The sequence below is a fragment of the Salvelinus sp. IW2-2015 genome, linkage group LG20 (genome assembly GCF_002910315.2).
Source record: "Salvelinus sp. IW2-2015 linkage group LG20, ASM291031v2, whole genome shotgun sequence".
NCBI classification, from domain to species: domain Eukaryota; kingdom Metazoa; phylum Chordata; class Actinopteri; order Salmoniformes; family Salmonidae; genus Salvelinus; species Salvelinus sp. IW2-2015.
Window position 1 is genome coordinate 72,358,531 of NC_036860.1, and position 26,406 is coordinate 72,384,936.

The 26,406-nt window shown below is 43.0% G+C and overlaps 1 protein-coding gene across 7 annotated transcripts; it reads right to left on the bottom strand.

Annotated features, from left to right (window-relative positions):
* Positions 1–529: 529 nt before the first annotated feature.
* On the bottom strand, positions 530–26,386 carry stat3 (signal transducer and activator of transcription 3 (acute-phase response factor)). Of its 7 annotated transcripts, none has more exons than XM_070449617.1 (23): positions 26,148–26,386; positions 14,823–14,972; positions 10,917–11,253; positions 10,734–10,815; positions 10,402–10,535; positions 9,381–9,532; positions 8,977–9,135; positions 8,667–8,759; positions 8,471–8,530; positions 8,325–8,354; positions 8,112–8,205; positions 7,977–8,024; positions 7,722–7,805; positions 6,546–6,644; positions 6,226–6,362; positions 5,988–6,039; positions 5,788–5,882; positions 5,338–5,477; positions 4,952–5,170; positions 4,728–4,770; positions 3,846–3,908; positions 2,508–2,605; positions 530–2,408 (listed from the first exon to the last, which is right to left on the bottom strand). In XM_070449617.1, exons 2-23 carry the CDS (start codon positions 14,948–14,950, stop codon positions 2,332–2,334), a joined length of 2,424 nt encoding a protein of 807 aa, XP_070305718.1. In that variant the 5' UTR covers positions 14,951–14,972; positions 26,148–26,386; the 3' UTR covers positions 530–2,331. The 7 variants fall into 7 exon arrangements, with proteins under 7 accessions (XP_070305718.1, XP_070305723.1, XP_070305720.1 ...); XM_070449622.1 differs by having other exon boundaries at positions 530–2,384; positions 10,402–10,502; positions 26,148–26,385; XM_070449619.1 differs by having other exon boundaries at positions 10,402–10,502; positions 26,148–26,385.
* Positions 26,387–26,406: the final 20 nt, after the last annotated feature.

The following is a 26,406-nucleotide window of genomic DNA, read 5'->3' on the forward strand; positions in this document are numbered from 1 at the left end:
ACCAGCATGTCGTTTCCAATTGGAACAAATGAGCCAGCGGGCAAAACAAGCAAGGTGGGCAGAGCTAAGCACGAGCTAGTGAGATCCTATTGGCGCGTTCTAGCATTATCTGCATATTTCCGTTAGGGAACGCCTACTTTGAAGTGCGCGTGTGCAGAACTCAATTCGCCTTTGCACTCTTCCTAAATTTTTGCGACTTTTGCAAAAGTTTTAAAATGGTAAAAAGTCTACAAACCTTAGTCCACTCAAAACATATTCTAGTTTTAGTAACATTAAACTGTATTGAGATCAAATATTTAATCGATGAGAAAATTTGCAAAATTTCGCCCAAAAATCCATCTCCTCCACTGCCCGCCAGTGGGCTTCACCTCACTACCATATTCGACAGTGACGGAGGTGCAACCTATGAATAGGTTGTTTGCAAACGCATATGTACAGATACATTTAAGCTATGCAACTGGCTCACCGGTAAAAAAAAGACCTCAAACATGGAAAATCGCATAACAAGATAGGCAAACATGAGTCCATGAGAGATACATTTTTTTTTCTTTTTATGATTTTTAAACAAATATAAGATTAGTTGCAGCATAATTTACAGATAGCTTTTTTTCAAATAACATCTACAGAGTGAACTCAATTACCGATTCAACTGAGCACTTAACTCAGGAAGTGATGGACAAGTGTTGGGTTGTTTATGATGTGGCATCACATGATACCCATATACAGTCAAACAGAATAGTGAAATATCATTAGAAACTGATACTAACAATATGCAAACTGCAAAAAAACCCAGGTCAACACATACAAGTGTTAGCTTAAAATAAATCATTAATACGGTATGAGATAGGCACTACCTTAACCATTTAGGCACAGACTAGTGCAGTACTGTTGCAATGATAATCTGATTTTTGATGGTTTAATGAAAACAACAAGTGGTATTCTCATTATGACAAACTATGAAGGACAAGGGGGTGTGTATGAATTCAAAACACCAAAGAATAATGTACATTTCTATCTACAATAGCAGGTTGGCATTCATTGTCATCAATCTTGCCCTGGAGCCAGCTCTGCAGTGGTCACTAGCTGGCACAGCCACAGTCATAAAATTGTATTTTAAACCCAAACCTAACCCACACTGCTAACCATAATGCCTAACCCTAACCTTAAATTAAAAGGAAAAAAGTAAATGTTTACATCGCCAATTTTAAATTTGCAGCTGGTCCAGCTAGCGGAAATTGCTCAGGGCAATATTCATGACAAACATCAACGTGCTCTACAATCCAGGGAAGGAATCAGTATTTTCCCTTCAACTGAGACATGCTGCCTGCCAGCTGAGAGCGGGGTTGAGCCCAGGCTGAGAAGAGAGAAGGTAAGAGAAATATCCTGTCATTATCAATGCCATTTCAGACACCTAAAACAAAAACCAGCACCATTCACATAAATTACCTATATGAATGAATGTTCAATTAACAAATTCACCAGTGACCTTGGTTCTCATCTTGTTTTTTACAAACACATCATATTACTGACTCATTGTGTCACAGTGAGATTCTAGATACAGGTTTTTTGTAATAAGGAATAAGATACAACCGGAAAGAATGGACCAGGATATTTCTCAATCAAATAAAAATAAAGATACAGGTGTCCCCTTCAATAGAGAATGACATGGGACACAAACAGACAGACGGACTACCAAAAAGTTTATCATAGAATAGGTAATTGAGAACTATGACGCTAACAAATAATAACTTATTATCTTTGAAAAGCTAGACTGCAATCTTCCTTTTTAGGCATTCTTATAAAAACAAAAGCGCTGGTTCATAAATGAAGGTTGAGATCAAAACCATTTTAAAAGAAAGTCAAGGAAACAAAAATATACTTTTGTATTAAAAAAAATCTACAATTTAAATAAGGTACTTTGTGAAACACCCACAGGGACTGAGACGTGGCTTTTCAAAAACATTGACACCAACGCCTCGATCACACCGATAGCGTCATTGCATCTTGGTACACCAAAAGTACATTCATTTCCAATGGAACGCTGCATTTGCCTTCATCTAAAGTATGCATAAAACTATGCGTCGACGGCTTGACAGAAAAGGTAGCAGAAGGTGAATGTTGAACATTTGTTGCACACATATCCAGATGATGCTGCGTACCATTTAGCACAATGACACTGTAGGTGTGTTTGAGGCGTAAAGGTGAAAGGTAAAGAATGTAATGTATCTTGTTCCCTTTCACAATATGGGACAGAGGTAACTGTGGATTATATATTTTTTTAAGAAAACGGGGAGTTAAAATATTTAAAATTGGTCTGGTTCATTAGTCTCTTCACATGGGTGACGCCACGTCAGAACTCAACTCCATGTCCAGAGTGAGGGAGTCTGGGAAGACAGAAAGCAAGAGGGCTGCCATTAAAACAAGTTAAACCTTGCTTCGCATGCAAGCACAGTACGAGTATGTGCATGTGTGTGTGCGCGTGTGTATTAGTGTCTGTCAGGACTTACCCAGCGGGCCAGGGTTGGCCTCAGCCTCGTTGTGCATCAGAGAGTCCAGGGTGCGAGGGGACATGGGAAACAGATCACTGGTGTTACCAGAGTTGGTGCTGCAACAAGACAATACAGGATAAGAGGGAGAAAACCAAGACTATATGTTAACACACATACAGACGTCATAGTGATTAGATCTCTATGTCCTTTTTACCACAAACGATAAGCTAACTGTCAAGTCTACTGCCAGTGCGCAAGTTATTTTCATCATTATCACTGCTGTTATGTCACCATAGATGAGGACAATACTCCACATTATTACATGTACACACAGTATTACAAGTTTAAATACATGATTCAAGCAGTTCAGTGTTGACTGGGTCGGATTAGTGACAGGTTAGGACAGTTCAGCCACTATGTGTCAATGTGCTTCCTTTTGAACAACGAATGACTGAAGTTAGACGACAGTAGCAGAAAGAAAGGGGGAAAGGAGAGCAGTTAGTTAGTGGGAATGTTAATGACAAGTATTCTAGACAATCTAGTTTGTTAGAGCAGGCCAGTGGGCAGAAACACACCAAAACCCTCTACACCCGACCGACATTCTATTCTAAGAAGTGCATGACGTCTCACAACAACCTACTACTGTAGTCATATGTGGAGAACAGTGTAGGAGGGGAGGACGGCTCATAATAATGGCTGGAACGGAGCGAATGGAGTGGCATCAAACCATGCGTTTGATGTATTTAATACCATTCCACTGAGTACGCTCCAGCCATTACCACGAGCCTGTCCTCCCCAATTAAGGGGACACCAACTTCCCGCGGTGGAGAACTAAAGGAAGGACCAACTTTAGGGCTTTAGGAGTTCATCTCCACTGAAGGCACTTCTAATGAGCCCTTCAGTCTACAGCCTATCAATCCACAGCCTCTTCTCCCCTCCTGCTGTTCTAGCCCGTTCATAATGGACTGAAGTGGGGACCGTTTTGATACCATTATCAAGCTGTAAACTACACATGGCCAGTGTGGACTGATTGTAATGGAGTGGTCATGACACCAGTACGTAGACTTACAGGGAGTTTGAAAGGTGAATGATCTATTGAGGATGTGATTGGGAAAGGGAAGCCATCTTCAAGTAGGATGAACCCAACTCAATATGTCTGAATACAATATGACTGGAAGCTGCTCTGGTGTTAGAACCAAGGAGAGTGGCAGTGAGTTGGAAACAAAACGGGAGGGGGGTCTAAATGAGGAGGCTGAGAGACTTATTACTCCATTCCTTGTCTGAGTCTCACCCACCCTCACACACACACGTAGAGAAACACACACACACAGCCCTACATGCCCCCCCACTGCCTACCCAGGGAATATCCCGTTCCCAAGCAGCTCGCTGTCCGGAAAGTCCATGAACACGGAAGGGCACCTACGGAGACAGGTCAGGATCTCACTGAGCAATTCTCTCCAACACCCCCCCTCCACCCCAACAGACACCTCTACCTATGTAGTACACATACTCATCTAATCCTACAGAGACAGGTCAGGTTCTCACTGAGCAAACCTCTCCAACGCTGCTACACCCCCCGAAAACAGTACCTCCACCTCTGGGTTAGCCAGTATACACACCCTTCTGATCCCTCTGCTAAACTCATACACACCCTCTCCGTCCCGGAATAGAGAGCACTGCATGGGCTTCAGAACACCTCACACACACTCTGTCTGTTCCCTTAGATGTGCAAGGAAAGCTCTCTCTTTGGTTCTATTAGTGGTGTTGTGTTGAGCGATTCGTATCAGTGATCTGTATGCTTGTCTGGGGATCGTTACTTGCTTCCTCCACTCTGCTTTGTCTAGAGAGATGTGTACACTTTGCTCCTGCCTGCCTACAGTCCTGTGCTTCCTGTTCTACTGTCCCCAGGCCAGACCAACGACTGTATAAATAAGGGAAAGACACTGACTAATAGTGAATCCGTCAGTCAGTTTGTTGGTGATGACTATATAGGAACGATCTGGGAACCACTCTTCCAGGGTAAAACTCCCACCCGCCCCCCCTTACACGAAGCCAACAAGGGGATGTTGTGGAGGACACTCAAACATTTCGTAGAAAAAAAGAAAAAAAAATCTAAATTTTGCAATATGACTGTCCCAGTTTCCATTACACAACCTAGTGTGAAGTCACTTAGGAGCATTAACTAACTCCTATGAGGGAATTGAACACTAACAGCTCTCAAGGAAAGTGGATACTTACGGGGTTACACAGATGAACTTTGTCTTTAAGTATGGTTGAATGGCTGTGGGAGAAAACCAGAACACGTTTTAACTTACACACAGATCAAAATATTCCCCATGTCACAAAGCACCAACCTCCAAAACGGTAAAGAAGTATTYATTATGGAGGTACTTCCAGATCCTCTTCCATTAACTCATCCCACAGTTTTCATGACAATATGTTCAACTTCCTGATTGACTTACTACTACACGGGTCYCCGAGTTCAGCCTCTGGAGCAGCTTCCGGTCGGCAGTACTTCCCGAAGGCGTCCTCCTTGGGGATCTCTGGGAAGAGGTAGACCAGCGGAGACACCAGGATGTTGGTGGCGTCCATGATCTTGTATCCCATAATGATCTCCGCAAAGGACATGCTGTTGAGCTGCTGCTTGGTGTAAGGCTCCACCGACTGGATCTGAGTCTTCCCTACAGACACACAGAGAGAATGAGAGAGATATGAAACCATGTCACAAGAGCAATAATGAGATTAAACTAAATAATGTGCAACATAGACAAAGACCAAATGACATGCACAATAGAAAAGCGACAAAGACAGACAGAGCGCCAGCCAGCCCAACACACTGTCCTCTTACCACTGATGTCCTTCTCCACCCAGGTGAAGGTGATGCCTCCCTCCTTACTGCTCTCACTGAAGCGCAGCAGGAAGGTGCCAGGAGGCTTAGGGCTCAGGATGGCCCTCTCCCTCTCCTTACTGATGAAACCCAGAATATACCTGCACAGACCGAAAGAGAGCAGAGAGAAAAATATGCCGTTTTTTCTAATGGTCACTTACACCGGATAGGATAGAGAAAGACTGAAAGGGAGACAATTTAACTCCATTAAACTTGACACTTGTGCATTAAGCCTAAAACCTGTACTCCTCCTCAATCCAGTTTCCCGCTATCTAGGGTTCAACGGCTCAGTATTACAGTTCTCAGCAGTGCTCATATGAACTCAATGTCATGAACTCAACTCCCTCCAACTTGGATTTTGCCCAGCTGTTCCAGTAACAAGTCGGTWAACAAACAGAAGCGACCTCTCACCCTTCATTCCACAAAGCCAGGATGTACTTCTTGACCAGGTCRATGATGTTGTCCAGCCATACCCAGAAAGAGAAGCCTTTACCCGCCATGTTCTCCTGAAGGACAAAGGAGGAACTAATCAATTCAAACTGTGAAGCTGTTTACGACAGATAGATAGCTATAACAACACATCAATAGAGACTGATTGGGCAAGGACATACTTTGCAGAACTTGGCCCAGGTGATCTGGCATCCAGAGTAGTTCACACACGGCCCTAGACGAACAACACAAACACATTTAGTAGGCATTGACGCCATACAGACCATCCATAGAAATATATTTACTGGAGTTGGACACTCATTCCGACTCTCATTCAATGTTCTGTGATAGACATCATTCTATTSCTWTGGAGCCATCYAWTCCAGATGAAGGTARAGTTGCAGACAGAAAGGTTCCTCRCCTAGTAGTTTCTCAGCCAGGGTGGTGAGCTGCTCGATGGTCAGGCCTCTCTTAGTGGTGGAGGAGAACTGCCAGCTCAGCACCTCCGCTACCTGATCCCACGTCCCCACCGGAGGCTTGGTGAAGAAGTTCACATTCTATAGGACATGACAACAGGAAGAGGAGGTCAAGCTGGATTTCACACACATTTTAACCCTCTTCATGACAGATGCCAATGCAAAGAAGGCATGCCACAGTAAAGATGATATCAATGAGACTGTATTTGGGGGMCAGAAGTTACAGGACAGCGGTCTGACGCGAGGTGGCGCTAGCCGTCTTACCTTGGGGTGGTTGGTCAGCATGTTGTACCACAGGATGGAGGCCCAGGCGTTGGGCATCTGGCAGATGTTGGAGATGACCACCACTGGTAGAGAATGGGTCTAATGGACCATAGAGAAAACGCATGAAGAATGGTTAACCTGGACGTAGGCTCAATTAGGATATACGTATGGAGCAGAAGCACCTTTTGCCAGGCTTTCAAAACTAACCTAGGTTGTTCGGTCATTCTATTCAAGTCTGACATGAAATGCCATTTAATACATTCATTTAATACTATTATTCTTTGGATTGCTGTGACAAAGTAGGTCGGCCGTACGGGAGGAAAAGCTGTCCGTGTCCTGAGTGAGATGGCAGAGACATGGAGTGCTTAGTCCCTCACTCAGAATTAAGTCTTCAATCACACAGCAGCACCCCTCGCCTCGCTAAATGGTGTCGTTTATAGAAGACGGAGTGTTGTGATCAATTATTTCACAACGTGGGAGTGYCAAACCCTCTCACTCAAACGCACGCACGCTAATTTCCCTCCATTTCTCAATGCTAATGTGTTAATTATCCTGGCTAATGCATTTTCACACTGCTGTGTTCAGGGTGGGGCATCGCCGCAGTGTTGAGCTCAACACAAAGCACTAAGCCCTGCAGGACATAACCATTAGATGAATGATTCCTGTGTCCCAGCAGGGGGCTTGGACTAGCTACGGTGATATCAGAGGGAGGAACCATGGTGGTGGTAAGGGAGGTGTAGAGCAGGTCAGAGACGGATTACCCCTGGACACGCTCCACCGGCCGGGGGTTGAGGGGAGGGATGATGGGGCGAGGAGAAGCAACAGTAGGGAAAGCATGGAGAACAAGTGTGATTACTGAATCAGCTCATTGGTATTCTGTGCATGGGGAGAGCAGAGCCAGGCCCCTGGAAGCCTAGGGCACCATCAAGCTAATGATAATGACTATTTTTGTCTATTGGCTCGCGTGTGTGGCAGAGCTAACTCGTGGCCTTAAATATCTAATCTCCATGCAATTACTGCTGACGTAGGATTAAGGTGGAGTTAGGGGACTACATGCTGAGTGTTTGGTGTCGCCATAATGAGACTTGACAAAGACCACCTGGGAGTCAGGAAGCACAACAGCAACTCCCCAAGCAGCCCGTGTGCACACGGGTAGAGAGCTGAGCTAGGTCTCACCTCCAGGTCGATCTTCAAGCCCTGGTGGTAGACCTCKGTCTCAAAGGTGATGAGGTGGAGCTCCTCTGTAACGATCAGGGAGGCCTGGGGAGGAACAGGACAGTCAGGGTTATAGGTCGATTTGATGCTACTGCTACTATCAATACTGATGACAATGGGTACTATCAATTCCCCAAATGATAAGTTTAAGTTAACAGTATAGCCACATCAGTCACCATAAGAAAAGGAGCATTCAAGATTGAGTGTGGGACTCACATCACTGTTGGTCCTGCCACCATTGCCACACCTCTGTTCCCTCAGGGTCTGAAAGAGAAGGGCAGTTATCAGTCAAGGCACATACTGTACAGTACCACACTAGACTCACCACTATACTGACAGACAGCCACTCACCAGGTGTTTGAACTCTGCTGACAGACTGCCGTTGTTGGACTCCTCCATGTTCATCACCTTGGTGTTGGTACCTAGGATGTTGAACTTTCGGGACCTGGGAGAAGCAGGGTAGAGCAGGTGGGGCAAGTTATTCACAGGCTCCATGGCAAAAGTGACATTCTAAGATTGATAGCTTAGGAGACAGAGGGTACGTAACATAAAAAAGTCACTTACCCTCGAATGGCAGCCACGTCCCCAGATTCCCTGAGAAACAAACAACAGAGGTCAATTCACCTTCCCTGGGACTGAGTCGATCGTGGTGTTCCACGCAAATCGGACATGATCGTGGGAGTGATGGACGCAAGGCATGCAAAACTCACTTRTCAATAATAACTTTGATCTTCAGCTGGTAATTCAATTCTGGAAACTTCACCAGTAATCTGAAAAGAGAGAAAAGATTTGGAAAATAACATTTGGTGAGAGCACATAAAGCAAACGCCAAAGACATCAAATAAGGCAGTTTTGTATTCAACATCGTCATCAACTGGTGGCATTGAGTCCCGCAGCTCCTCTTACCTGACTTTGTTGGTGAACTGCACACCTGTCTTGATGACCAGTGGTCTGTCTGGATGCATGGGCATACAAGGCTGCCTTTCCACCACGAACGCACTGCAACACAAYGACCAGATAAGAGGCGGTGCATTAGAGCACAATGGTGGAAGTCTGTGATAGACAAAACTCTGAAGCCTCATCTAATGCCCATCATAATAAAATGTCAAAATATCTCCATATTTGCCAAAGGCTATGCCATGTATCCAAAACATCTGAATATTATGCAAATTCAATCCTATAATAAATATCCAAACGATCTGGAGAAGCTCCCCACCTCTTCATGAGGGTYCTGAACAAGTCCACTATCTTCTCCTCCAGAGCGGGCCGGTGCTGGATGATGGGGTCTCCCTTATAGGACACCTTCTGCTGGAGCTCCTCCAGCTTCTTGATCTGCTGGCGGATCTGCAGCTGAGACTCAGCCAGGGAAGTAATCCTAGAGGTCACAAAGGTTAATCTAGGTCCCTCATTATGGCAGTGCTACTTTGTTTGTTAAACACTTTTGGAACTACAATTTAATCTTATGGTGTCTTGTATTGACTACCAATAACAGCAACTTCTCCTTCTTCGCCACTCTGACGTTTACTCTACATGAGTGTTGGGGGAGATGGTGTACGGTCATGAGGAGGGCACATAAAATCATTTTAACGTGGAAAGTAAAGGCTACTAATGGTAACTGACCATGTCTCCAAGCGGTCCAGGCAAATGTTGGGTGGTCCTCCGATGCAGGCAATCTGCTGCCTCCTCTTCCAGTCAGCCAGCTCGTCATCTGTCAGGTTCTTCTGGACAAAGTCCATGGCTGACAGCAGCCCTGCCATTTCAGTCACAATTTGCTACAACAGAGGGACAACAGCACATCCTTCAGACACTGATATAACCAGTGTTAAAGTGCTATTCAGGGGGCTCTGGAATTACTTTTAAGATATATTTTATTCATCCACACGAGATGGACATCAGCCACAGTGCAGCACCCAATGAGCAGTTTTTCCTTGCACCGGAGATATTGATTGCCAGCAACCCTCCGGTTGCCATCTCACTCCACACCAGCACTAGGATTCGAACCGACAACCCTCCGGTTGCTGGCCCGGTTCTCGAACGTCGAAGGTACGATTATACCTCGCGCATGATTCTTAGGATGATTATCATGTTAGACAACATGATTAGTGAATTTGTTTTACAATTTTGAACTCTGGGAAATGTTTAACTAAATACTCTCCGGCCCCACATTCTCCAAAATTTGACAGCTATTACCACCCTCCTCATCTCGCTCATAAATATCTAGTGCCTGACAGCAGCATGAATATTAATTTAACTCAATTGAAAATGAATGATCGAGCACACATTAATATCAACACACATACAGATCTCTGCATGTGTAGTGAAAGGTACTGCTGCTGAGTCCAAACGTTTATGTCGGGGCTGCAACGGATAGGGAAGCAGGCCTGCTTGGGGCAGACAGTTTGAGCTTGCTGCTGAGAATTAGAGAATGACTAACCCAATTCTACAGCTTACCATTCAACAAACATGTAAATAGGCAGGTTTATGTAATTTATTGCACACACGTATGAGGTTCGAGCAGAATGTCAACTAGCTTAGCCTACTTATCGCAGACTATCCTGATTCAGGGTATTAGGATCCTCCAAGAAGGGGTGTACGATGTAGGGTCAGATGGACACTAAGGAGGGGTGAATAAGAGGCCTACCCTCCTGAGCTGGTCCAGAGCACTCAGCATCTGTTCCAGCTGAGACATCTTCTGCCTGGTGGCTGCCGCCTGGCTGTTCCCATTCATGTCCTGGGACAACTCTGAGCAAATAGGAGAGGAGTTGGGTGGGTTATCTGTAGATTTAAGAGTCAGTGATATTTGGTAGTATTTGATGGCGGCCCAGAGTTTCAAAACAAGAACAAGCAAAATAAATAGTAGTAGTAGAGTATAAAATTAGAGCCTCTAACAGATTCATATCCTATCCATAAATTCCGATAGAATTCTATAAAAAGAAATCTAGAATTGTATGTAATATTAAAAGTGAAACTTACCACCCTGACTTTTAAGGGTCTTGTAGTTGAAGTCAAAATCATCCTGGAGATTCTCAAGCATCTTCATCTTTTGTTCCATATCCTATAGCAAAGTAAAAAAGCAAAGCATGTAAATCAAATGAGGTATTAAATAACATGCCTGTGTAAAACCACATATTCTTTGGACTAAACATGCAGTCTCACCTGCACCCTCTTCCTGATGTCCTGCAGGTTGTGCTCCAGGATCTGTTGTTTCTCCGTCACCACAGTGCCAGACGGGTGAGACGTCGTTCCGTCCTGTGCGGCGGTGGTGGCGGTCTGCAGCAGCCTCTGCTCTTCCCAGAGGCAGCGGGCCACAATGCGGGCGATCTCCATAGGTTTCTCCAGGTACTTGGACTGCAGGTGCTGCTTAATGCGYCGCAGGTTGTGCTGGTARAGCACRTTGTTCTCCTGCAGGAAGCGGCTGTACTGCTGGTCAATCTCCCCCAGCAGGTTGTGGAACACCAGCGTGGCGTGGGACTCCTTGTTCGCTGCGTACGCCCTGCATAGCGCATATAGAGAGTGGTTTAGCGAAAGCTTATGCCTTTTTTCTTTTATTATCTTTATTTAATTAACCAGGTAGGGTATTGAGAACAACCTATAGTATAACCTAGCCTCTAATACATGTTCATATCTCTAGTTATTACTCAAACACATTGTAAAAAATAAATCCACAGATAAGATATGATATGCTTTCCGAACGCAGTGTATACAGACCACTTGACTTTTCCCACATTGTTACGTTACAGCCGTACTCTAAAATGGATTCAATTGTTTTTCCCCCCCTCAATCTACACACAATAGCCCATAATGACAAAGCAAAAACTGGTTTTTAAAAAGGTTTGCAAAAGTATATATTTTTTTTTACTGAAATATCACATTTACATAAGTATTCAGACCCTTTACTCAGTACTTTGTTGAAGCACCTTTGGCTGTGATTTCAGCCTTGGGTCTTCTTGGGTATGATGCTACAACCTTAGCACACCTGTATGTGGGGAGCTTCTCAAATTCTTCTCTGCAGATCCTCTCAAGCTCTGTCAGGTTGAATGGGGAGCATCACTGCACAGCTATTTTAGGTCTCTCCAGAGATGTTTGTTAGGGGTCAAGTCCGGGCTCTGGCTGGGCCACTCAAGGACATTCCGAGACATGTCCCGAATCCACTCCTGCGTTGTCTTGGCTGTGTGCTTAGGGTCGTTGTCCTGTTGGAAGGTGAACCTTCGCCCCAGTCTGAGGTCCTGAGTAGGTTATCAAGAATCTCTCTGTACTTTGCTCCGCTCATGTTTCCTTCGATCCGGAGTAGTCTCCCAGTCCCTGAAAAACATCCCCACAGCATGATGCTGCCACCACCATGCTTCACTGTCGGGATGGCGCCTGTTTTTTCCCCCAGACGTGACGCTTGGCATTCAGTCCAAAGAGTTTAATCTTGGTTTCATCAGACCAGAGAATCTTGTTTCTCATGGTCTGACAGTCCTTTAGATTCCTTTTGGCAAACTCCAAGCGGGCTGTCATGTGCCTTTTACGGAGGAGTGGCTTCCATCTGGCCACTGTACCACAAAGAACTGATTGGTGGAGTGCTGCAGAGATGGTTGTCCTTTTGGAAGGTTCTCCCATCTCCACAGATAAACTCTAGAGCTCTGTCAGAGTGAACGTCAGGTTCTTGGTCACCTCCCTGACCAAGGCCCTTCTTTGCCGATTGTTCAGTTTGGCCAGGAGGCCAGCTCCTGGAAGAGTTGGTGGTTCCAAACTTTGTTGATTTAAGAATGGAGGACACCGTATTCTTGGGGACCTTCAATGCCGCAGACATTTTTTAGTACCCTTCCCCAGATCTGTGCCTCGACACAATCCTTTCTCGGAGTTCTACGGACAATTCCTTTAACCTCATGACTTGGTTTTTGCTCTGACATGCACTGTCAATTTTGAGTCTCATAGCAAAGGGTCTGAATACTAATGTTAAGGTATTTCAGTTTTATTTATTTTATAATAAGCGACCATTTCTAAAAATCTACTTTGTCATTATGGGGTATTGTGTGTAGATTGATGAGGAAATGTTTTAATGTAATCCATTTTAGAATAAGGCTGTAACGTAACAAAATGTGGAAGGGAAAGGGGCCGGACTACTTTCCGAATGCACTGATATCCATGATATATCTATACATCTCTATATCTATGACAATATGACCCACTGAATCTAATTTGCTTTGGTATGAAACTAAGAACCATTTGGCAGGAAAGATTGAAAGATATTTGCATAAGGAGCAGACTTTTACAGTAACAAGGAAGTTTGGGAACTGAAATAGCTTTTGGGTAAATCCACTTGAAGTCACTTTTTGACAGCATCACTTTTGCTTAAAACAAAACTTTCCATACATGTCTGCCAATGGAAGAAGCGGTCAGAAAGTGACTTTTTGGACCTGAATGCCAAAACAATGCCATAACATGCTCAAAGTTGAACCATTTGGCATGCCCCAGCACACCATGAGACATCCATGTCTTCATCACTGGAAAATATCAACGGTTGAGTTTGATATAAATTTAAAAAAGTGTTGTCAAACAATTGTTTATTATTTTATTTGTTTTATTAATAAAAACAATATATTTTTTTATCTTTAACATCAATTACCTAAAAACATGTGAACACTGATTTTTTTCATATTCACATACGTTGTAGCTTAGACCCTACTTTAGATCCTCTGAGGTTTTAGTGTTGTGCTGGCCATCGGTTGAGACACAACATGCTCTTGAATACAGGGTGAGTGTCATTTCAATCCTAGAAATAGAATTAATAGAATGGCCTGATCAACTCCATGCAAAGGAGAGGTGTCGCGCTGCATGAGGTAAATGCTGGTCACATCAAATACTGACTGGTTTTCTGATCCACGCCCCTACCTTTTTTTTAAGGTGTCTGTGACCAACAGATATATCACTATTCCCAGTCATGTGAAATCAATAAATTAGGGCCAAATGAATTTATTTCAATTGACTGATTTCCTTATATGAACTGTAACTCAGTAAAATCTTTGGAATTGTTGCATGTTGCGTTTATATTTTTGTTCAGTGTAATTACTACCACAAAGATGACTGCCGGTCCACCCACCAACGAATGTCAAAATGGTAATGTCTATTCTATTATGTATATTTCAATAGGTTTCTTATGGATGATTGACAGTATAATTTAAACATATTCCCATTAAGTCAAGATTCTCTGATGGGTGGACCTACAACTATCTTTATGGTACCATTTGAGCACATTTATCAGCCAAAACATGACACCCACCCTGTATTCAAGAGCATGTGTCTCAACCAATGGCGGCACAACGTAAAAACCTTAGGTTATGTAAAATATGTTCTTAGCCAAAACATATGCGAATATGAAAAAACACTGGAGTTTACGCGTTTTTTCATAATTGACGTTAAAGGTTAAAAAATGAAATGATAAAATAGTTTGACAACCCTGTTCGTAAGCTTTTAAATTAATCTCCGCCGTTTATCTTTTCCAGTGATGAAAACGTGTCTCATGGTATGGTGGGGTATGCAAAATAGGTCAACTTTGAGAACCTTAAAACCCCTTGAAGGTTTTGGCATTCAGGTCCAAAAAGTCACTTTCTGACCACTTCCACAATGTGCAAAATGTGTATGGAAGGTTTTGTTCGAATCGAAAGGGGTGCTATTAAAAAGAAATTGAATTCATATGGAAGTACCCTTTTTTCCTGGCAGAACTGACAACTTGCCATCATGAGATGCCAATGAGGTCAATCATTTCCTGTGTGTTGTTCCCTGACGTGTTCCCTGCTAACAGTCTAGCTAGAAAGTTGTTGATGCTACTTCAAAATAAATCAAAACGATTGTAGAACGCCACACTAATGACTAAAGTCAACATTTTTGAAAACAATGAGTGTGAGCGGATGACATATTTCCTTCCCCACTGTTAACAAACAGAACGAGCAAGCACCACAAACGAGCCACGTCATCCTGCCCGAGTGTTGCCAGCAGCAGTGCTGTTAGTGAACCGTAGGTACTAGGTACCCATTCTGTAGTGATGTTGTGAACAACAGGAACTAGGAAAATACACACCAGTCCTGGCTTTCGATCCAGGGGGCGAGGAACTGCCGGAGCTCCATGGGGAAGCTGTCGCTGTACAGGTGGTACAGCTGCTCCAGATACCTGGTCTCCAGCTGCTGCAACTGGTTCCACTGGGCCATGCTGCCGGCTGCCTCCACAACCCTGTATAGGACACACACAAGGAAACAGTTTGAGAGAGAAATGGAACGCAAGGAAGCTAGATACTAATGAGGGGAACAGCTGTGGTCTCGAGACAATGATCGGCTCTTGACAGCTAGCCAACGCAGGACGAAACCTTGAGGCCATCGTACAGTATGTCTCTACATTGAAACATTTCCAATACCTTGATCATTTGATTTGTTTTAACTCCGATTGTCTTGAATTTGACGAGAGCGTGTATAGACACGTCATATTCACCCTGACAGGAAAACCTCAGAAACCAAAGACAAAGGTATCTGATGGTACCTCAGCCAGCTTCCTATAAACACAGAGACATCCTGTTCAACTCAACACAGCCTTCACCGAGAAACATAGACCAAAATAAACCCTGGTGTTGGGCGAGGTGAGCCAGATAGAAACCCTTTGGTCTCCCTCCAGCCCAGGTCTGATGCTACCAGATTTATTCAGCATTACAAGAGAACTATTCAGACTTCAAAGTAAACAGGAATCACATCATTGATATTCATTCCCAGTTGAATATAATGTCACTGTTGTCATCGTCAACAAACCATTGAATTATGTAGGCCATGTAATGCAGATGACATCGTCTGCATGTTAGCACAAAAAGGTTTCTGCTCCACCTTCCTTCCATAACAGTGTAATTATATTTTCAAAGTGAAAGTGATTTTCCACTAACAGCGTCATGATTTCAGTGAGTTATTTGAGCAGCCATGCTAACCCAGGCCTGGTATTCTTCCTAAATGACAGTGTACTTCCTGAAAGCCTTGACAAAATCCTAATTACAACCAGCGAAAAGGTAGAGAACTACAGAGCATCCCCCAGCCCTGAGAGATCACACAGTCATCAGCAAACATCTGCCACCATTCTCATTTTACTGGACACAGGAAGGAACAGCGTTCTCCAAGTAGCTCAAATGCACAATAACTTGCAAGGTGGTGGTTAGGCTACAACTGTCCTGATCACAATTCCCTATACAGTAGCAAGACCATTTTGTACTGTAGGCTAGATGTAAGGAAATTGAGAAGAGAAACAGAGGAGCAAACTGTATAGTTAGGGTAACATTTTAAAATCATGGGATTTGATATTTCTTCCATGCTTTGCGTCCTCATATCTGATGTGCTCCATTGACAGATTCAGAGAACAGAACTTATCCAACCACAAAGACTCAATTCCTTGGATAACAGGTGAACAAACATGCTCCGACCGCATTTTGCTTGGCAGAGAAACCTAGGGTTGCGTCCTAAATGGCAAGATTGTCTTGTGCCTTGGTCAAAAGTAGTACACTATAGAGAATAGGTTGCCATTTGGGATGAATCCTCATTTATAAACATGTCACTTCCTCTTGTCCTACGCAGGTGAAACAATGAGTTGAAATTGCCTGTGACCTTTACTGCTTTTATTGGCAATTGGTAGATTTGATTGCAATCCTGGTTTACTTCCCCTCTACTTTCCTTACCCTGTCCACTTCCTGTCAGACTGGAATAAGGCCAACAAATAACATTTTATAATTCCAGTCGATTCCACAAATATGATGAAGTCAGTCAAATCATTTGTCTAATGCAAGCAGAGGTTTAGAGCCACAAGATCACACAAAAAAGCTTGTGATGGTGTACACTGGAGAGCACCAGTGATAAATTGCAAATGTTTGCCATTGTTTGTTATGTTGCTAGCGTGAACAAGCATATACAGTGGGGAGAACAAGTATTTGATACACTGCCGATTTTGCAGGTTTTCCTACTTACAAAGCATATAGAGGTCTGTAATTTTTATCATAGGTACACTTCAACTGTGAGAGACGGAATCTAAAACAAAAATCCAGAAAATCACATTGTATGATTTTTAAGTAATTAATTAGCATTTTATTGCATGACATAAGTATTTGAATAACATCAGAAAAGCAGAACTTAATATTTGGTACAGAAACCTTTGTTTGCAATTACAGAGATCATACGTTTCCTGTAGTTCTTGACCAGGTTTGTACACACTGCAGCAGGGATTTTGGCCCACTCCTCCTCCATACAGACCTTCTCCAGATCCTTTCAGGTTTCGGGGCTGTCGCTGGCAATACGGACTTTCAGCTCCCTCCAAAGATTTTCTATTGGGTTCAGGTCTGGAGACTGGCTAGGCCACTCCGGGACTTGAGATGCTTCTTACGGAGCCACTCCTTAGTTGCCCTGGCTGTGTGTTTCGGGTCGTTGTCATGCTGGAAGACCGGAGCCACGACCCATCTTCAATGCTCTTACTTAGGGAAGGAGGTGTTGGCCAAGATCTCGCGATACATGGCCCCATCCATCCTCCCCCTCAATACGGTGCAGTCGTCCTGTCCCCTTTGCAGAAAAGCATCCCCAAAGAATGATGTTTCCACCTCCATGCTTCACGGTTGGGATGGTGTTCTTGGGTTGTACTCATCCTTCTTCTTCCTCCAAACACGGCGAGTGGAGTTTAGACCAAAAAACTCAATTTTGTCTCATCAGACCACATGACCTTCTCCCATTCCTCCCTCTGGATAATCCAGATGGTCATTGGCAAACTTCAGACGGTCCTGGACATGCGCTGGCTTGAGCAGAGGGACCTGCGTGCACTGCAGGATTTTAATCCATGACGGCGTAGTGTGTTACTATTGGTTTTTCTTTGAGACTGTGGTCCAGCTCTCTTCAGGTCATTGACCAGGTCCTGCCGTGTAGTTCTGGGCTGATCCCTCACTTCCTCATGATCATTGATGCCCACGAGGTGAGATCTTGCATGGAGCCCCAGACCGAGGGTGATTGACCGTCATCTTGAACTTCTTCCATTTTCTAATAATTGCGCGCAACAGTTGTTGCCTTCTCACCAAGCTGCTTGGCTATTGTCCTGTAGCCCATCCCAGCCTTGTGCAGGTCTACAATTTGATCCCTGATGTCCTTACACAGCTCTCTGTCTTGGCCATTGTGGAGAGGTTGGAGTCTGTTTGATTGAGTGTGTGGACAGGTGTCTTTATACAGGTAACGAGTTCAAACAGGTGCAGTTAATACAGGTAATGAGTGGAGAACAGGAGGGCTTCTTAAAGAAAAACGAACAGGTCTGTGAGAGCCGGAATTCTTACTGGTTGGTAGGTGATCAAATACTTATGTCATGCAATAAAAATGCAAATTAATGACTTAAAAATCCATACAATGTGATTTTCTGGATTTTTGTTTTAGATTCCGTCTCTCACAGTTGAAGTGTACCTATGATAAAAATTACAGACCTTCTACAATGCTTTGTAAGTAGGAAAACCTGCAAAATCGGCAGTGTATCAAATACTTGTTCTCCCCACTGTACCTTTTGCTAAAGATTTTTTGTTGCTGTATTTTACCCCCTTCTTCTCCCCAAATTTGATCTTGTCTCATCGTTTTAACTCCCCAACGAGGCGAAGGTCGAGTCATGCGTCCTCCGAAACATGACCCGCCAAAATGCACTTATTAACACCCGCCCGCTTAACCCGGAAGCCAGCTGCACCAATATGTCGGAGGAAACACCGTCCAATTGACAACCGAAGTCAGCCTGCAGCCAATGCTTGCTAGTAGATATCCATAGACTTCCAGTCATTGCGCTAACGCTAGTTATCAATTGCGCTACAGCTAGTTAGCAACTTCCTTCAAACCGCACGCAGAGACATAATAATGGTATCCACGAGTTCATCTGACTCTGGAGAAGTAGATACATTGACAAAGTATCCTTTGAAGTCATACAAAAGTATTACTGTGCGTGAAGTTAAATGCATTCTGTCATTACCATTTATTTATTTTTTTACACACAGAACTGCTTTAACTCAGCGACATTTGAGAGTTTTCAAGCCCTGCCACAACATTTCAATTGGGATTAGGTCTGAACTTTGACTAGGCCATTCAAAAACTTCAAATTTGTTGCTTTTTAACCATTTTCATGTAGACTTGATTGTGTGTTTTGGATCATTGTCTTGCTGCATGACCCAGCTGCGCTTCAGCTTACAGACGGATGGACATTGTCCCGTAGAATTCTCTGATACAGAGCAGAATTCATGGTTCCTTCTATTAAGTCAAGTCGCCCAAGTGCTGAGGCTGCAAAGCATCGCCAAACCACATGAGGTTGAGGTTCTCACTGTGGAATGCTGTGTTTGGTTGAGACTCATCCAAAAAGTTGACTCAAGTTTTCCAAAAAGCATCTGGTTGATCATCAAGACTCTTGGAAGAATATTCTATGGACAGATGAGTCAAAAGTATAACCGTCTGTGAGCTGAAGCGCAGGTAGGGGCGAGGACAGGACAGGGACGAAAGCTATACTGTTGCACTTTAGTATTGCCAGTGTAAGAACATTCAATAGTCAAAGGTATACGAAATACAAATGGTATAGAGAGAAATAGACTTTTTTACATGGCACATATTGCACTTTAACTTTCTTCAACACTTTGTTTTTGCATTATTTAATCCAAATTGAACATGTTTCATTATTTATTTGAGGCTAAATTGATTTTATTGAACCATTGTATTAAGTTAAAATAAAAGTGTTCATTCAGTATTGTTGTAATTGTCATTATTACAAATAAATACATTCAATTCTAACCCCCCCCCCCCCCATAAAACTTACGATTAAAATCGTCCGATTAAATCGGTATAGGCTTTTTTGGGGTCCTCCAGTAAATCGGTATCGGCGTTGGGGAAAAAATCATAAATCGGTCGACCTCTAATGAAGACGGCTAAAAAGCAACACATTTGAAATGGCCTAGTCCAGACCTTATCCCAATTGAGATGTGGCAGGACTTGAAACGAGCAGTTCATGCATGAAAACCCACAAACGTCGCTGAGTTACAGCAGTTCTGCATGGAAGAGCGGGCCAGAATTCCTCCACAGCAACGTGAGAGACTGATCAACAACTACAGGAAGTATTTGGTTGGAGTCATTGCAGTTAAAAAGGTGGCACAACCAGTTACTGAGTGCAAGGTGGTAATTACATTTTCACACAGGACAACTTTTTTTTATGAAATAAATTAAATATGTAATTGTTGTGTTATTTGTTCACTCAGGTTCCCTTGATTTAATATTAGGTTTTGGTTGAAGATCTGATAACATTCAGTATCAAAAATATGCAAAAGTAGAGACAATTAGAAAGGGGGGGCAAATACTTTTTCACAGCACTGCGCCTGATTAAAACGTGAGCCACTTTCGTGGTACTGGTTATCTCGAGATGAACTTAGTTGACCAAAGTTCTTGCTAACTCCTCAAACCAGGTACGTAGTATAGGGCTCTGCACTCACCACCGCGGGTTCAGACTAGTGCGACAGGGTCGGTCACGTCTGCATATATACCTAGCAGGTTTGCATGCTCGGTAATTAGTATGTTCTATGTTGAGGGGCGTTTTCCTAATATCGCTATTGACTGTGTGTGATAAATATGTCCTGATATGTTAAGATGTATTATGTATTGGCCATTGATGTTTAAACTATTGAGATGTATTGATTATGGAGTGACATTCATATTGGTTGAATACCTGCTCCAGGGTTTGTTCAGGTGCTCATTTCGAGAGAGCTTAGGCTAGAGTGACATGTCGTCCCAGGGCTCTACTAAACTCTGCTGGGAGGGTCCACTACATTACAAGGTTATTTGAGAAAAGGAAAGCTAGGAAAGTTAGAGGGCACCCCTACTCATTTCACATGTTAGACATGTCACCTTTCCTCATTCCTCTTTCACTACACTGACGGAAACAGGTGCATCACCCTGCCTGGGGTGTATTCATTACGCTGATTCTGTTGCAAACACTTTTGGTTTGGTTTGCTTTGTTTGCTTCCGTTTGGTTCTTTAACGGTAAACGGTTTCCATTGCAAGGCGTAATGAATACACCCCTGGAGTGAGATTGTGCTACATACAAAAACAAGACTCAAACCACAACACAAAGCAGCTGAGCTGACTCATCATCAGTGTCAAAACCCAAACTGTCACCTTCCATTCAATTACTTGTTTTCTTTCAACTTCCTCAAGTCATACAAAGTGCATGGGTTTAAATGGATCCCATGTTAGTTAATCAACAGCTAAGCTTGTAATTTACAGTACCTCAAAACAACCAACTCTTTGGCAACAGGTGACAACCCAGTCAAAACCCATAAAATATAGGTCACAAGATAGATGAACAACTAAAAAGCAGAAACTTCCTTCGTTCAACCGGACCCTGCATCCATGGGTAGCTTCTGGCAATTTTGGGGGGGGATTTCTCATGTCTTACTCATTGGTAGGAAGAAGTTTGGTCCAAATCAGATGTTGGGTACTATATTTGACTATTATCTGAATCTTATAAAAAGTTTAAAAATGGCCAATTTGGGTGCGATCAATTAGCTTAATTTCTCAGAGATCAAATTAGACTAACAAAATTATTTTTTAGAAATACTAAACCGTATCTTTTACTAACTACAGAAAGGATTTCAGAATGATACTCAGTCACACTCAAGAGAATGAAAAGGAACCTATGACAACACCACTCGATTCAGATCATATTCAAAGTGGGCAGTACCAGTGCTTATAAAGATTGCTGGCTTCACTATAGTTCGCCATACACAACTAAAAAAGAGCAGAGCTTTTGTCTGAGCAGCACTTGTCCCATCATTCCCATTACAGAGTGGCGTGGAATGCACAGGCAGACGACAGAGCCACAGAAACACCGAGCTACACCAGGGTTAACAACACAGCTGTGTGAACAGTGGCACAACACCAGACAGGCCTGGGGATCTCTACAGCCTTGGCCTACAGAAGCAAGTCAACATGAACTGACTTTCACTGAGCCTGTGTTGAGAGAACTGTAGGTCTCAAGAACAGGAAACATTCCATACTGCAGCAAGGCAGCACTCATTTAAATCACCAGTATCTCTCTGCAGCCACTATGGGTAGGCTACACCATAAAAACATTTGTTGCATGTCTAAACACTGTCTAAAAGAGTGTGGTGTACTGTACACTGTACAGTACGGGAGGTGGGATCAGCCTTTAAAAGGAACCTAGTCTGCATTGTTCAGCTAAAGATAACAATTTTACTAGAAAGCGTCAGTCATGAGGGCCATGAAAGCAGCCACATGGTCATGGGCCTAGTACTTTCTATGTAACAGAACTAATGTTACTGTATCTTACTTTCTAAAAACTAGCATTGTCATTGTACCATTGTTGTGCGGTGAACTGTTAAACCCCATATTTCTCTAACTCAGGCAGAGAGAAGGTATGACAGATTTCTACACATCACTACAGTATCAAAGTCTGACTCAATGCAGTAAGCAGTTGCCTTTCTTTTAAGTCACCAGGGCCCAGCTTTTCCAGATCAAAATGATCCTGTGTTTTGCTCCCCCTTCAGATGTGGTCCGTCCTCATTTTTGGATGTAGTTTGAAGACAAAATGAAAGCAAATCTCTAACCACATCATATGCTACAACACAGATCATGTTATATGATACCATAACATTTGGCTGAAATATTGTCTTTGTGTCTTTTTAAACAGCGAACAAATTTGAAAATGGGGAAATTTGACAACACAGGATAATTTTGTTCTGGAATAAATGTTTAGATAAACTGGGCCCAGGTTTTTTTTTTATAAACCCAGCAATTTAAAACAATGATATTTAGACATAATATTCAGGAAACACCAAGAGAAAAACACCTTTGAGTTATCATAAAAGCACCCTCATAAAAACACCACAAAAGCTAAACGAGAACATTGAACAATGGAAACATTATTTGAGGAAGAGATTCCAGGAAAATGCATTACTTTATTCCGGTAAGTGTTTCCTGATGCAGTGTCATTAGAGCATGGGACAAGACAAGGAACAATATCAGTGACAACCTTACAGTTTTACATTCACTCGCCAATGCTATGTAAACAACTTAATGATGACAAATAGGACGATTGTATGCATGTAGGGACTTTTTCCCCACTAAGCCGTACTACATCCTATTTGGCACATGGTTTTTCTTACATGTGCTTCTTTCTGCCCAGTCCCCCATTCTGTGAGCAATGATGTCATGAGAACAGAGTGTGTGTGTGTGTGTGTGTGTGTGTGTGTGTGTGTGTGTGTGTGTGTGTGTGTGTGTGTGTAAAAACACTCGGGAAGCCAAGCCAGGAAAAAAGCCATATCACAACCTATGTGTTGTGATAATTGAGTTGTTTGCTCTATAACCTGTTAATTCATTTGCCTTGCGACCGTGATATGTAAACTACAAGTCAAAAGTTAACACCTACTCATTCCAGGGTTTTTAATTATTTTGACTATTTTCTACATTGTATAATTATAGTGAAGACATCAGAACTATGAAATAACACATACGGAATCATGTGGTAACCAAATAAAAGTGTGAAACAAATCAACATTTCTTTTATATTTTTCACAGTAGCCACCCTTTGCCTTGATGACAGCTTTGCACAATCTTGGCATTCTCTCAACCAGCTTCATGAGGAATGCTTTTCCAACAGTCTTGAAGAAGTCCCCACATATGCTGAGCACTTGTTGGCTGCTTTTCCTTCACTCTGCGGTCCAACTCATCCCAAACCATCTCAGTACCAGAGGTGTCCCTACAGGCCCTGGTTTGATCCCGGGCTGAATCACAACCGGCCGTGATCGGGAGTCGCATAGGCCGGCGCACAATTGGCTCAGCCATGTCCGGGTTAAGGGAGGGTTTGGCCGGGGTCAGCCGTCATTGCAAATAAGAATTTGATCTTAACTGATTTGCCAAGTTAAATAAAAGGTCAAATACATCTCAATTGGGTTGAAGTCAGGTGATTGTGGAGGTCAGGTAATTGATGCAGCCCGCCATCACTCTCCTTCTTGGTCAAATATCCCTTCCACAGCCTGGAGGTGTGTTGGGTCATTGTCCTGTTAAAAAAACAAAATGATAGTGGGACTAAGTGCAAACCAGACGGGATGGCGTATCGCTGCAGAATGCTGTGGTAGCCATGCTGGTTAAGTGTGCCTTGAATTCTAAATAAATCACTGACAGTGTCACCAGCAAAGCACCCCCACACCATCACACCACCTCCTCCATGCTTCACAGTGGGAACCACACATGCAGAGATCCTCCGTTCACCGACTCTGCGTCTCACAAAGTCACAGCGGTTGGAACCAAAAGTCTCAAATTTTGACTCATCAGACCAAAGGACAGATTTCCACCGGTCGAATGTCCATTGCTCGTGTTTCTTGGCCCAAGCAAGTCTCTTCTTATTATTGGTGTCCTTTAGTAGTGGTTTCTTTGCAGCAATTAGACCATGAAGGCCTGATTCACACAGTCTCCTCTGAACAGTTGATGTTGAGATGTGCCTGTTACTTGAACTCTGTGAGGTGCAATCTGAGGTGCAGTTAATTGCCAATTTCTGAGGCTGGCAACTCTAATGAACTTATCCTCTGCAGCAGAGGTAACTCTGTGTCTTCCTTTCCTGTGGCGGTCCTCATGAGAGCCAGTTTCATCATAGCGCTTGATGGTTTTTGCGATTGTACTTGAAGAAACTTTCCGGATTGACTGACCTTCATGTCTTAAAGTAATGATGGACTGTCACTTCTCTTTGCTTATTTGAGATGTTCTTGCCATAATATGGACTTGGTCTTTTATAGGGTTATCTTGTCACTACACAACTGATTGCCTCAAACGCATTAAGGAAAGAAATTCCACAAATTAACTTTTAACAAGGCACACCTGTTAATTTAAATGCATTCCAGGTGACTACCTCATGAAGCTGGTTGAGAGAATGGCAAGAGTGTGCAACGCTGTCATCAAGGCAAAGGGTGACTACTTTGAAGAATCTCAAATATAAAATATATTTTGATTTGTTTAACACTTTTTTGGTTACTACATGATTCCATATGTGTTATTTCATAGTTTTGATGTCTTCACTATTATTCTACAACGTAGAAAATGGTAAAAAATAAAGGAAAACCCTGGAATGAGTAGGTGTGTCCAAACTTTTGACTGGTACTGTAGGCCTAAAGGCCCGAGACAATAAGAAGACACAGTGGCAGAATAAATTCAACCACACCTTTGTTTTATCACAAAACCGGTTAGCTACCTCTGTCCAGTGAAATCCACAAAGCATATTGCATGTACAGTAACATGACCTACAGCATGGTCAAGCAAGTTAATGTTTCCGACATTTTCAGACCACTAAACAACTATTGATTTAAAACCAGTTACCGCAAATCACAAAGAAAACAGTAGCTGCCCCCACAATTCCAGCAACATTTCAACATCATCAGTGACAACTAAAAGATACCAAAAACAATTTAGTCCAATTAAAGTAAGCCGTCTATGGTTCTAATTTCTCTCTGTGTGTGTGTACACCTTCGTGCAAGTAGAAAAACATGTTGACTCACCCTCCTTCTAACGAAAGGGGGTGCGCCAGGACCATTCACAGTTGAACTCAACGCTGATTGGCTAATTGCTTATACTTTTTTTGTCAAGCGAGGCCAGACGCTGTTTTGATCGCTCTACGCATTCTTCCTGTTAGATTCAATTCGCAAGAGGCTGAACGTAGGAAAATTATGAAACAGAGACGAACTCAGTTGTTATGTTTGTTTTTTTATCAGTCATTTTTGGCCTTCCCTTGGCACCCATTAATACACGTCACTGGCTGTATGTGTTTGTAATCCCTCAAACTGTAGACTGGTTGTTGCAAACCTGGAGGCATGCATGGTTGACGTGACGACTTTCCCAAGCACCGTTTGATGGATCAAATGGCCGTGACATGCCCACATGAGTGGTCATCACGTCCTGCACCACTGGATGTGGCTTTGACCGAAGTCAGCATCCCATCATGGTTGCACTCGCAACTTCAGAAAATGTGCAATATCATCCTTGAAGAAATGGCCAGCACATCATCACAATAATTAGGCATAAACGGTCGGCGTATGCTATCCTTTGAAAGCAAACGTATAACCAACAACAGCTGCAACGACTGGTAGGCCTAATCTATTTGCGAAACAGTGTGATTAAACTTTTGGCGATTTATGTAATAGCATGGAGGACGTAGCTCCAGTTACTTTGTGTCGAGTGAGATTCTCAATCTGATAATACATTGATGCTGCTCGCCCACTACACACAACTATAATGTGTTGTGTAACACTTTTTTAAACTTTACTCTCAAGGCCCAACCACAATATGATGTATACATGATACAAAGCAAAGTGGTCTGCGACCGCCTACTTACCCTACTGTCCACGGGAAAGTGTCAGAAAAATGATCCCGTCAAATCGTAGCCAGCCACCACCCTTAAACCACCAGAACGAAATGTCTTATTGTACAGGACAATCGAGAACTTTTAACCAAACTGTATTTCTAACAATCACAACTACAGTAACTTTAGCCTACTTCAATGTCGCAGTACTGTACACACAGACCCTTAGTTTTCCAATTCCAACATGAGTGCTGACAAACGACAAGAAAGCGTTGATTGACATAACTAGGAT